This window comes from Eumetopias jubatus, unplaced genomic scaffold (assembly GCF_037043125.1).
Source record: "Eumetopias jubatus isolate StellerSeaLion01/CBP00866 unplaced genomic scaffold, mEumJub1_p1.0 scaffold_5, whole genome shotgun sequence".
In the NCBI taxonomy this organism is placed as follows: Eukaryota; Metazoa; Chordata; class Mammalia; order Carnivora; family Otariidae; genus Eumetopias; species Eumetopias jubatus.
The window spans coordinates 121,552,247-121,566,372 of NW_028274811.1; the positions used below are offsets into that span (position 1 = coordinate 121,552,247).

The 14,126-nt window shown below is 40.6% G+C and overlaps 1 protein-coding gene across 1 annotated transcript in view; it reads left to right on the forward strand.

Annotated features, from left to right (window-relative positions):
• PLCXD3 (phosphatidylinositol specific phospholipase C X domain containing 3) overlaps window positions 1–14,126 on the forward strand; it is a 159,870-nt gene that overhangs the window by 106,561 nt on the left and 39,183 nt on the right. Inside the window, exon 2 of the mRNA XM_028097918.2 lies at window positions 1,477–2,185. Within this exon, the coding sequence (XP_027953719.1) occupies window positions 1,477–2,185 (709 nt within the window). The remainder of the gene's footprint in view (window positions 1–1,476; window positions 2,186–14,126) is intronic.

Sequence of the window (14,126 nt, forward strand, 5' to 3'; positions counted from 1 at the left end):
TGCTCCAAATCTTAAAGGTTATCATTTTTAAGGTATTAAAGTATTTTTCAAAATATTTTCTCTACCAACTTACAGAGGTGTCTGCAGTTCATACTCTTGTGATTCCTCTTGGCTGTTTAATGCTCGACATAGACAGATAGATGTACATAGAGACATATAGATTGACGTAGATATGGAATACAGACCAAGATAAATATTGCATTCACTGAAAAAAAAATTGCTTCAAATAGCTTATCAGGCAAAGGCCCTGAGGTGATGGATGATAAACGTAAAGGGGAGTGTGGAGGGGGGGGCAGGGTGAAATGTAGGAACTAGAACAAGGTGTGTATTTTTTAGTTTCTAGACAACTAAATCAGGAGTAAGGCAACATGGTCTGAGGAAGCCTGAGTAACAGATGGGGAATGATGACATCTGCCCTTTCTAACATGTGAAAATTCAGGATACATTAATTTCATTTTACCTGTTCAGTAGGTTTTGCCCAAGAATTAAAGGAGGCTTTAAAAAATAAAATTAAAACTTGAAATAATTTTTCTTCATTAGGTCCAAAAATATTTTAAATGGCCCTCTATACTTACCAGCAAATCATGCGCATGTTCATTGCTACATTTCTGGAGTTCCGGTCTTTGTAACAGACAAAAAAAAAAAAATCATAATCACAATCATAATTAAATAGGTTGCCTTTGTTCTTCCTAGGGAGAAAGTCTTCCAAATTTGGAAGCCAACTCCAAAGAGAGCTTTCACTGTTGAGAGGAAATATTTGTGAAGAAAATAGTCTGTCATTTAATTTTTTAATGCTGTTAGTTTTGTCAACTTGTAAGAAAAATTGTTTCCTCAATATGTGAAAAGTACGTGGCCTCATCTAAGTTCATAGTTGCTCAAATGCAGGGTCAGGAGTGATGTTAAATATATCAACATTGTGCTGTCCTCTTGCTTATTTCTCCCTTTCTCTGTAAGGACCTCTTGTGCTTTCCAAAGTGTATAAGGTACCAATTCATATGCTGATCATCTGCCCATGAAAAAAACCTCCTTTTTTCAATGAAACAAGGTCTCTACCATTGAAATCAACTCAAAATGAAGGAAAAGGGCAAGATAGTAGACAAAGTATTTGGGAACCAGTGAATCCCCATAAATTCCACTTTATGAATGGTCACTTATGCCACCTACATGGAGAGCCAATCCTAATGAATACGTTAAATTCTTTGTTTACAGAAGTAGAAGGTGATCATTTTTATTTATAATATTGGTCAGAAGGGATTTTTACATAATTTTATAATCAGTTTGATCTGTTGAAGTGCTATGTGTACCATATAGGCTATAAAAAGGACCCTCCTAAGACCTGAGACTGAACTAAGTAAATATTGCTTATTATTTCCTTCCATGCATTTGAGGGAGAGATACAGACTTTGCAAGAGGGAAAGAAGTTGGGAAGAACAAAGGACTGAACTATAACCACATTATGCCTTGTTATTTTTCTAGGATCTCATGATTCCTTCAGCTTCTACATTGATGAAGCCTCACCAGTAGGGCCTGAACAGCCAGAAACCGTCCAGAATTTTGTCTCTGTGTTTGGAACTGTAGCCAAAAAGCTGATGCGGAAATGGTTAGCCACTCAAACAATGAACTTTACTGGTCAGCTAGGAGCTGGGATCCGTTATTTTGATCTTCGAATTTCCACCAAGCCCAGAGACCCCGACAATGAACTTTACTTTGCTCATGGTTTGTTCAGTGCCAAAGTCAATGAAGGCCTTGAGGAGATTAATGCATTCCTCACAGATCACCATAAGGAGGTTGTATTCTTGGACTTCAACCATTTTTATGGGATGCAGAAATATCACCATGAAAAACTGGTCCAAATGCTGAAAGACATCTATGGAAACAAGATGTGCCCAGCGATTTTTGCCCAGGAAGTTAGTCTAAAGTACCTGTGGGAGAAAGACTATCAAGTGCTGGTCTTCTACCACAGTCCAGTGGCTCTGGAAGTGCCCTTTCTCTGGCCTGGGCAGATGATGCCAGCACCCTGGGCCAACACCACAGATCCGGAAAAACTGATCCAGTTTCTTCAGGCGTCCATCACTGAGAGAAGAAAGAAGGGCTCGTTTTTTATATCTCAGGTGGTGCTGACCCCCAAAGCTAGCACTGTGGTCAAAGGAGTGGCCAGTGGCCTCAGAGAAACTATCACAGAAAGGTAAGTGTCCTTAAGGTATCAGAGAAAAAGCTTAAGGAATTTAACACACATTCATAGAGTCAGTAACTGACAAGATAAAATTTATACTCATGTTTATTAGTTTCCTAGGGCTGCCACACAACATACCACAAACTGGGTGTCTTAAAACAGAAGAAACTTGCTGTCTCCCAGTTCCAGAGGCTAGGAGTCTGAAATCAAGGTGTCAGCAATGTCAACTCCTTCTGATGGCTTTGAGGGAGAATCTTTTCCATGCTTCCCCCCTAACTCTTGTGATGGCTGACAATCCTTGGCATTCCTTGGCTTGTAGATTCATCATTCCAGTCTCTGCCTCTAGCTTCACATGGTGTTCTCCCCATGTGTCTTTGTTTTCTCTTCTTATAAGACCAGTCATATTGTGTTAGGGCGCACCCTAATGATATCCTCTTACTTATGTCTGCAAACACCCTACTTCCAAATGGGCCACAGTTATGGGTACAGGGGATTAAGACTTCAACATATTTTTTTCTAGGACACAGATCAACATGTAGCACCATGCATTTAGACTCCATGTCCGGTTATCTTTTCACAGCGCTCCTTTTCACATTTATGTAGCACTTTATAGATTGTAAAGCCTTTTCTCTCCTGCTCACCGTCCCTTTTTAGATACCTAATTCCATCTGATCTGCACGACAACCCTGGGAAGTTGTCTGACAGATAAAAATTGAGGTTCAGAGAAGTGAAATGTTTTGTTTAAGGCCAGTTGGACAATGAATGAGGAAACGAAGACCCAAATTCCATTCTTCTCACTCTATATTCTATTCCTTACACTATACCATAAGCAAGGATCACCCTCCAGAGTGTGGGTATTCCATCTGTCAAGCCCAGCCATATATGTTGGAGTGGTGATTACTTGTGAAGTATGTAACTTGAGCAATCACCAAAGATCTCTAGCTCTTTCCCATGATTGTGATACAACATGCAGAATTGTACATATTATTTATTCTCTTGAGTTAAAGTACTAAACAACGCAAATATTGTCTGAAGATAAAAATCTAATTCTTATCAGACTTTTATCTTTAACTTTAATTGATATTTGAATTATGATAAGGAGATAGAGCACGCATGTTTTGCTCAAGGTCTTTGTAGGGAAAGACGAGGAGATGAGGGGAAAAGATTAAGAGATGGAATGATATGGATGGCCTCAGACCATGGCCTATAGAGTAGGAAATGGCAGATGATGCTTGCAGTGGAGCAGGAACACATTTGCAAGAAACCCTTTAGCCAGGTTAAAGAAAAGATTTCATCCTGTGAACAATGGGGAGCTAGAAAATGGCATTTAGGGTCATAGTGACTTGACCGCATCTGCATTTTAGATAGATAATTGGTGTAGCATGGAGGCAGAGGATTGGAGAGCATGGACAGTGAAGAGGTGCTTGGAACTGTCTCAGCATGGTAATGCAAGCTAAACTGAGGAAGGGAGAAAACACAGAAGGGGATGGTATGCCGCAGTAAAAAATAGGATTATTTGATGACAATTTGGCTCTGAGGTATGATGGGAGAAAAGAGTTAGGGATAAAGTTTCTTCTTGAGAAGTAAAACGAGTGATGCAGACATTTACAGAATCAAGAAACAAAGACACAGGGATTTAGGTAGGAGGTGGGGAGGCTTCAGTCAGGGTTATGCATCCAGTAGATGTGGCCAATTGATCATTATGAATATAAGCCAACTCAAGTGGCAGTTATTGGCATTTTTTGGCAGTGAAAGCCACAAGCCTTTGGAGTCGAAGAGTTCCTCCATACAGAATCATAACTTCCATCTGTTATTCAGAGATGGAATATTATTAGCTGAGATCTCCCTGTTCTTCAAAATTTAAATGCAATCCCTAGCTCTTCATTGTACACTCTGTGCAAGTATAAGACCTTCCCTAGGATTTCTGCTCATGTCTAGCTTTCTTACATTCTTATGGCATGAGCCCTTGCTGCTTCTGGATTACTTCATTTTCCATAAAGTGATGGATTTGATTGTCCCATGTGGCTTATCCATGTCCCTGTAGAACCAGAGACATGAAATTTGCTTGCTTCTTCCTCAGTTTCCACAATGGTTTTTAGACTTTATTGAGGGTTTGAGGCAACAGGGTAGGTTTTATAATTATAGTAATACAGATAATACAAAGTTGAATTTTAGAATTGTCTCTAAGTACAAATATTCTGGCCTGGGATATCTTACCGTGATGACATCTGTATCACTTTAACCCCATCCTCAAGTCTTGTGGCTGAAACTTCTCTTGCACCTCCTTCTCCTTGTCTTTTTCTCATCTCTTTTCTTCCCCTACCCCCACACTGTCTTGGAGATTCCACACTTTAGATTACTGGGCCAAATTATTCACCTCTCCTCTAGCCCTAAGGCTCAGCAAGTCCCATCAGAGTACTCATCAAACCAAGAAGGCTTTCTATTTAATAGCACCACCTTCTACAAAAGTTCATTGTTTTGGTAAATAACCACTTACCACCTCTCTTACACCCTTAAAAATGAGGGAATTATAGTATATATACATAAGAATGTGTTGTTCTCAACCATACCCTACTGAGGCCCCAGATTTTGAGGAATTCCTGAGGACCTATTAGAGGTGGGGAAGAGGCAGGAGCGGTCTGAGACTCAGCTAACTCCAATATTCTTTATTCTCACTACATCTTTAATGAAGGAAGCTTCATTTCTAAAATTTTACACATTGGGCATGAAAGGAGTCTTCCCATAGCCCTTCCAGCTTTACCTTCTGTTGCCTAATTCTATATTTAGGAAAATACTTTTCCATATAATATGTCTGCTTTTTGCATGTGGCCAAGAACCATACCCTGATTTTACCTGTGTAAGGAATAGCCTTTGGGTAGTCAAGAAGAAAAATCTACTCAAGGAGGAGATGACTTTCATTTTTCTCTCTTCCGGCATTTCATGCAGCTAGGGTCTTTGCAAGCTAGAAGTTGAACTACTTTTAGTTACATATGCTATAGTACAGGATTAGTAAAGCAGGATTTGTGGGAAAAAGGTCAAATAAGAAAGTGCTGAAAATTGTATATCTACACAACTCTCTCAAAATATTCACAATCTTTAGCATATAAAAGGCACTAACAAGCATTTTGTTGAAGAATCCTATTTAAACTGAACTAATGCAATGTTGTGCAAGCACTTAATTTTTTTTCAGATAACACTTATTGACAGCCCTTGGAATTCATTTTGAAAAACTGTCCTCAGGCATCTGCTCTAATTCAGAACTTTTCACTTGCCTCTGGCTTTCTTCTCTGGAATAGTAGAATCCATCACTGAACAGAGGAAGAGAAGTTGAGGGTGGGGAGGATGGTGGGATGAAAAAACTTAATAAATTGAAATGAAGACCTTATAGGTAGAATCAACTTTTTCTTCTCTCTAGGATTATGCAAATTACTTGCAAACGATTTGCAAATATATTTGAACCTCGCCAGGATGAACAGAGTTTGCCTCAGAAGTACTAGAAAGGCCTCCTTGTAAACAAATTCCAATGCCTGTATTCTGCATATGGTGTACCTGTGAAACTCCAGTTTTGTTTTGATTTGATTTGATATATTTTCAGCCTTCTGGGTGAGGGTTAGAGGGAAAAGGTCATTGTCAGTCCTTGGATAGCACCTTGCAAAGGTAATTTACTTACCTCTGAAAGAGTCAGTGAAAAGAACACTTGATTCCCCAAGGACATATTGCTTCTCTTTCCTCATCAAGTGATAAAGCCCACAAAGACAACTTTCTGCCATTTTCCTCTTGCTATTGTGCACAAAGCTGCTCATTCAGAAAGTCCTATGTTAACAGCAAAAGATGTAATGAGACTCTCCTTTGCCACCAAAGGAGAAGTTAGTAGGTGATTTTAAGACCTCTCTGGACCTTAAGTATTTTCATCTGCAAAATTTGGAGTTTGCGCTAGACTATCTCCAAGATATTTTCGAGTTCTAAAATCCTACAATTCTAAGATCCTGCATTTGACTAGTTTCTCTATAATTTTTTTATTATGCCTAATATTTGGGCTAACAAAACCGTGAGCACGTGCATTTAGAAAACAGTGTTTGAAGGTGTGGGTGGCTTTCAGGGAAACTAAAGTCAGCCTGCATTCAGGTAGTATAGCTTTCAATCTGGCCACTGGTTCCAAATACTGCAGATGCATTTTCCACATTTTAGCAATGCCAAAAGACACAGATTTTTATTTCTTAAAGACCTATTTTTAATTTATTTTTCAAACACCAGCTTTTGCACCTCACCCCCACGGAATTCACACATTCTTAAAAAGAAGGTGTGCAACTTGAGTCAAGTCCTTCCCTAATTTGTGGAGGTTTATTAAATTATACGTTTTGTTAAAAAAAAAATCAGTTAGACCACCTGTCAGAATATTCAAGGAGCAATGCACCTTGGGAAGTCAATTGATACTGAATTAATTTAGACAATGTTTATAAAGTCCAACAATTTAGATGATGATGATGATGATGATGATGGTGGTGGTGGTGGTGGTGGGGTTGGTGGTGGTCATCTATTTTAAGTGTTCCATATCTGTTTAATACTGTGCTAACTGCCCTGACCATTTTCTCTCACCATCACAGTCATTGCCTTGAAGATAAGGTAGAATTTTGAGGATGTAATTGGTTGTTGGTTGATTATTAATAAGCATCAATATGACCCAGCTGGGAAAACGAAGGCAACTACATTTGTTGAGCCCACATCATGTGCTAGGCAACGTGCTACGTGCTTTACATGAATTGTATCCATTCAATCCTCCTTCCAACAAGGTAGGGATCATTAGATACATTAGAGATGAAAAACTGAGCCTCAGAAATGTCTAGTACCTTGCTCAAAATTCCCATATTAGTTTAGCAAAGCCAGTATCATTATTTGAGTTTGTTTGACTCCAAGTTCTAGGCTTCCTCCTGCAAACTAAGTAAAATTCACATTTCTTAACACTGGGCACATATAATATGTTATCTGTCATCTTGGAAGGCAGAGTCAGGTCCAGGGGTTTGGGAAGGTCAAGTATGCCACAGTTGGGATGGGCAAGGCTATGAGAAGAGCAGATTTGAAGTGTGTGGCTTTTTCTCAAGAAAGCAGACCCAGGTAGAACGCTGTCATGGGGATTCACGGAAGCAGCACCACCGAAGAACAGAAAGGAAAGGAACTTAAAGGTGACTTGGTTTAATCTTCCTTGCATTGTGCCTACTGCCCATTTGACTGTTTCCATTGAGTAAGGAAACTGAGGACAGAGGAATGCTAAATGATTGCCCAAGCAACAGAGGTACCTGGCGGCAAAGACAGGTTTAAATCCAGGTCTCTTGGCTTATAGGCAGAATTCTATCCTCTACGCCTTAGGGAGGGTTGAGGACAGAGGATGGGCAGGAACGCCAGAAAGGACCAGAGAACAACAGGTTGCAGGGACCAATGTGGAAAGGCAAGCTGGCTCTTAGTCTGCACCGTGTGCAACATAGCAAGGTGCCCTGGAACCTTGCCTCAAGGGGTCAGAGGTCAGGCCTGGAGATGGGTCATGGATTTTGTGCATAGCTGGCCTTTCCTGGGTTCTGTCTGCCTCATGAACACAATAAACTCTAGTATTTCCATCTAATGGGGACACACCCTGGTTCACAACCACACCTCAACAACACTTCTGCTGTCCAGTTTACCCTGTCACTGCCTGGACCCAGCAGGTGTGGCTGGTCTCTGGGAAGTTGTTCACCTGCAGCATCAGTCCTCTGAGGAGTTTTAGGGAACTCACAAATTCTTTGGTGGAGACTCCAGATGGTTCCAAGACAGCTCAGGGTGACATGAGAGAGCACCAATCTCCATGAGGAGTAGCTTTCTGGCTCTGCCCCCTGGGCCATGTCCCCAAATAGGTCGGTGCACATGTGGAACAGCTGATAAAGGATTAGTCTGTTCAGTAAAAGGGAAAGCTGCCTCCTTTGGCTACATATGCCTACAGAGAGAGAAGAATATCAAGGAGACTATGGAAGATCAGTATTAGAGTAATCCTTATTTGTAAGATGTTTTCATCATAAGATTTAATTTCTTCAACATGTACTTACTGGATGCCTCATTTGTTCAACAGGTATTAGTCTCAATTTGCAATTTAAGAAACTGAAGGTCAGAAATGCTAAATAATTTGTTCAGGTGAGACTTGAACCAGTGCTAGGATCAGTTCAAGATCTAGGTCTTTGGAACCACTAGAAAGAGGAGTATGGCTTGTAAATCAGAAGGAAGCTCCAGAAAGCAAGGCTTTTCTGAGCACAAGTCTTGGCAAACTTGGGGAGGGGTTGCTGCTTATGGAGAGTTTGTTCAAATGCAAATTCCTGGGTGCTGCCCCAGAGACTGTGATTCATGAGTCTGTGGCTCAGATTTTTAAATTTCTTTTTTTTCCCAAGATTTTACTTAAATTCAAGTTAGTTAACATATAGTGTAGCATTAGTTTCAGGAGTAGAATTTAGTGATTCATCACTTAGATAAAAACATCCAGTGCTCATCACAAGTGCCCTCCTTAATACCCAGCCTCCAGCCCCCTCCCCTCCAGCACCACTCAGCTTGTTTTCTATATTTAAGGGTCTCTTAAGGTTTGCCTCCCTCTCTGTTTTTATCTTATTTTATTTTTCCTTCCCTTCCCCTATGTTCATCTGTTTTGTTTCCTAAATTCCGCATATGAGTGAAATCATATGGTGTTTGTCTCTCTCTGACTGACTTATTTCACTTAGCATAACACACTCTAGCTCCATCCACATTGTTGCAAATTGGCAAGATCTCATTCTTTTTTGATGGCTGAGTCATATCCCATTGTGTTTATATATACCCCATCTTTATCCATTGATCAGTTGATGGACATCTGGGCTCGCTCCATAGTTTGACTGTTGTGGACATTGCTGCTATATGGGCCCATTCTCCCCCTACTTACAGCAGCACTATCAGAGTTTTATGTTTCTAACAGACTCCAGGTGAGCCCTTCTCTGAGTAGCAAGCTGCACCTCAACCACCCCCAGCAACACATAAACTTGGTTTTAGGAAACCTAGAAAGAGTTAACCCCAAGATTTGTCAGTCCCCTTCCAACACCACATTCAAGTAGTTCTTCCTTAAATCTCAGCTGCGACTTCTTTACTCACAGACCCCACCAGATTTGTTCTGTCACTAATTAGAGCTGCCCATCACTGATTTCCAAAAACCGATCCCCTACTATTCTCTCTCGTGCATCCTCTCTCCCATGTCACATAGCTCCATCTTAGGATGATGGTGCTGCAGGAGCATGGCAAGTCTTTTGGGAGGGAGTCTTCATTCCCCTGGCCTCGGGAGCACATTCCTTTGCAAGAAACCTTGGTAACTTTGAGACTCAGTGCCTCCCACCAAAACCAATTAACGTTACAGCACTTTGCAACCCAATGGCCTCCCCAGTCCTGATTTCAAACGGTAAAAAAGAAGATTCTATAACAACGTCTGACAGTGAGGTCATGTGACAAAAGAGTGACTTCAGCCTGGGTCCTGCTGGGGTATGGCAGGAGGGAGAGCTGTCTATAACTCTCTGTTTTCATAACTGTTGACCTAAGAACTTTTAAAGCAAGAGTGTACATAAAAGCTCTTTCTCTTCTTCATTCTGCTGATGCTGTATGATTAAAGTACAGGTGAATACAAGCAGGCACCTTTCATTATCTGTGCCAGAAAGTCAAAGACTAGAGGGAATGCCAAGCTGTTGGGAAGTAAGGTGCCCATTCAGTGCCTGGTGAAGATCTGTGTGTGTGTCTGTGTGTGTGTGTGTCTGTGTGTGTTATGTCTGTGTGTGTGAGGGAGAGAGAGAGGGAGGGAGGGTGTATATGTCTGGGTATGTGTGTGAGAGAGAGAGAGGAAGTGTGTGTAGGGGGGAGAGAAGGAAAATACATATACTTTTCTAAAAAGCATGGCATAGGATAGAGGTTCACCCACTTTAATCTCTCTGGATCTCAGTTTTCTTATGGGGAATTGCTGGGCAGATTGAGTTTATCTGAAAAGGAACTAGCCGAGTGTGTAGCTGGAACTCACAGAAAGCTGAGAGCAGATGGGTTGATGATGGGCAGATTAAGATGGAGGGTCCAGGCGGCAGGGATGTTTAGTCAATTAGATTGTAGCACAATAATTGGGGGACCTCAGCCAGTGACTGAGGGGATAGGGAGGCTTGTTTGGGATTTGAAACGAACCGTAAGATGTATTGTCAGGAGACAAGCCAGTAAGTGGTGTCTGATTCCAGAAGGGAGGTGGACCGGATGTGGACGGTGCAGGCCACACCCTGGGGCACAAGCACAAGGACTTCGGGCCGCTCTACATTTCTGCCCTGTGCCCGCAGGGCTCCTGACGTGGGGGGCAAGTCCGTTCTGCTGAAAGCTCATCCAAGGGCAACAGCCCACTCTGAAGAGAACTGATTTACAACTGAGGGAAGAGAAAGCATTGCCAAATCACTAGACACAAATATGTAGTTGGACATGCTGAGCTTACTTGTTGCAGTGAAGAAGCACACCCACCCTTGGGAGCCGTGAGACATCCCAGTGTGAGACGTGGTTGGGAGGGACTTTTCAGCCCTATAGAATTGGGGCTTAGGTTGACTGACTCCGAGGAAAGTTTAAGGAAGCAGAGGTTCTCTCTAGATTGGCTGCTGTCAGAAAGCAAGGGTAATTCTATAAATGGGTACCTCTGTAAGTCTTACCTATAGGGCCAGAGAGGACAAACTGTAATGGGTAAAGGAGTAGCAGTCTCATTTATTTCAGTCTAGAGAGCTGGATGTTTGGTTACTTTGTGGGTGATCTTATTTTTGTGCTTAGACAAAATTACAAAGTATCCTTTTTTATCTCACTGTCTCATGATCTCAAGGAACCTTGTCTAAGGCTGGTATTCTGGGAGATTGTTCATGTCCCACAGGAGAATAATATGGCCAGGTTGTGAGTGGCAGGCCAGCTTCCTAATGTCAGGGGTTGCTTTTAAGTTTCTTTTCGCCCTTTCCAGTGCAATGCAAGGAAGAAATATCACTTATTTCCATTTGCTTTGAAAGCCTCTGGTGTGAATTAGGCTTTCCCTGTGCTTTTCTGTTGTTTTTCTCACTGAAACAAATGAGGTTGTATCTAATCAGAAACCCAGACAATTTTGATAATGAAGCCAATCAAAGAGTTGCTGATACCCTAGCCCAGGGCTTGTCTACTGAAAATGCAAACTCTTCTCATTGAGCCCTATTGACAACCAACTTGATATTCTAGTCTTTAAGTTTCTGCCTATCTCAGTGGGCAAGGGTTGGAATCCCAGGTGGTAGCTATCAAAGGGGTTGGGGGTGAGAAAGAAATGTGAGAACACAGCATTTTGAAAAGGGAATTGCTGATTCTTTAATATTTGTGAACATTCAAACTTCCCAAAATGTCACAACTTATTCAAGGCACAAAGAAGCAGGAGGTGAGAGTCAACTGTTACATTTACAGTTGAATTGTTTTCTTGCCCTTTTTGGCAGGGGGAGGCATATTATTCTTGGCCTTATTTGAATGGGGGCCTCTGAAGGCTTATTTGTGTTGGCTACACTTGGTAGACCCAGCTTTGGGTGACTGATCTACTCATTACCTAGAGTGACTCCGACAAGTACGAATACTTATCTAAGTGAAGTGTATAAGCTAAGTCCTCTCTGTCAAAGGATAAAGGGATGAGGAGTTGCTTTATGTGCACCCCACCTAACAAAATTATCACATAAAGCTGAAATAACTGACTAATACCACTCTAGGCAATGACATTGCCGCTTTTAATTTATCACATTCAGTTGATAAAATATTTTCTTCCATAATATTTTCAATATAACAACAACAATTTAAAAAGTTGAAAATATGAAATTTTCTCAGACTATCTGGCCTTGACATTTCAGAAGAAAATACTACTTCTGTTGGCTGCAGACACTAATACTTGGCTTCATGGTATAGAGCACAAATCTTCCAGCTCTTGATTTGTATGTCTGGGATTATAGCCTTTCTAATTAACTTATTTTAAAGTACTAAAAATAATTAGACAAGAATACCTAGAAACTTTCTTGTCATAATTGATTTTTTTTCAGAAATCACACGTATAACTTGCATTTTTGCTTTAAAATATTCCTTCCTCCCACCCCCTCATCACTTATTTCCCTGTGGTCTCAGCTGTTAAAAGAAGCTTACGAGTTGTTTCTGGAGCTGTGACATCCTTCCGTGAAGGAGCATTATGTGACAGTGAGACTGTAATGTGTGATTTCATTAGTGAATGCGAAAAGCCACAGGCTGCCCTTTGGAAATGTATGGGAGATTTGGCCATTATAAAACTGAGCAAGTTCACCATGTAGCTACCTCTTATGTGAATACTAAGCAGAAAAGCTGTTGCTAATATGACTTAACTAAGGTTTGAAAATGAACCAGTTGGGACAATAAATAACACAATAACGAGTTGCTCATGAATGTATATTTTTCAGATTTTTTGATTCATCTTTGAAGAGTTGAATTTAGATAGCCTGTTTCTCCAGATAAAATGCTTGTAAGAAGTAGCTTGTAGTGAATCGATTGTGGGGAAACTTGGTTAGATCACTCAGTATAAGTTCAGTCTGTTAACAGACACCATATGCTAATTTGGGGGAGATATGATGAATCTATTGCTAAAAAATAGCCTGGAAACTTAGTTTTATTCCTGTCTTGGTTTTACATTTACTGCTCAGCAGTTGAAGGTTTATTTAATGAATTTGACTCTTATTGCCATTCACAAGCAGAGCAGGCCGAAGAATTTCACACCTTTGTACGCAGACACCTCATTCATTGCCACTGTGTGCTTATACCTTACCCATGTGTCTAAGCAGCCCCCAAACAGGATATGGCCAGGGACTCTGGTATCTGATAATGACTGAGAGACTCCTTAATGCCATGAACATGAGTGGGGACATTTTGATGTCTCCATGACATAGGTTGTGCAAATAAAGACTTATTCAATGGCCCACCATTTTCTGCTCCAACTAGCATTAGGTAGTCAGCTTCAGATTGAAATGGTGGTGTGTGTGTGTGTGTTGAAGGGGTAAGAAAGAAGTAATGAAAATAGGTAGAAATCTACTTTTCTCTCATCACCTGTGAGAGTACATTGCCATGAGGAGAGAAGAGTTTCACATTCAGTGTGTCCTTATCTTCCAACTGAGGGTAGAGAAAGTGCTCAAATACCCAAATGTGGTATTCTCTCACCTAGTTTCAAGATTGTTCTGGAACATGCATTTACATTCTTTGAGCTTGCTCTAGACCTTATGTTTTCTTTAGTGTTGTTCTTGAGGTATTTCTTTGACAATTTCATGGTGAAAAATTTTTTTTTCCTGTCCCAACATTGCATGGCTTATTATATTTGTGAAATTTTGAGGTCTTTCTCTGTCTATGACTCTTGTTAAAAAGTCAAATAGAACCTAGATATGGTAGGATAGAAAGGGGAGAAAATAGTATAACCCACTTGGTGAATAGGATGTATTTTATGCTATGGGTTTAGAGAATTTTAATTTCTATTTTTCAAGGTGGACCAAAGTAGTCTTTCCCAGAGTCCCAGCTCAAGAATCCATCCATTCTTTGAATCAGCCAATCACTCAACCAACAAGAACATATTAAGACTATGCTGTGGACTTGGAGTGCAGATAAGAGAGGCATGGTGTAGTGTCTTACCTTGGGTTACAGGGCAATCTTTTTGGAATTTGAGATTTGTATAAGAGACAGAATTAGAGAATGGTACACGACAGAATTTGCAACTGAGTACTAACATTTTGACCTGTAGATTTCATATGCCATAGGAGCTCGAAAGAAGGAAAGATGACAGAAGTGACTTATCTGATGTCTTAGGACAATAACACACTGACCTTTCCTGCCCTTTTCCTTTCCTCAAAACATTGTAATGTTGTGCTCAAGTATCAAAAGTATATCTATTTTCTCTACTCAAATGTGA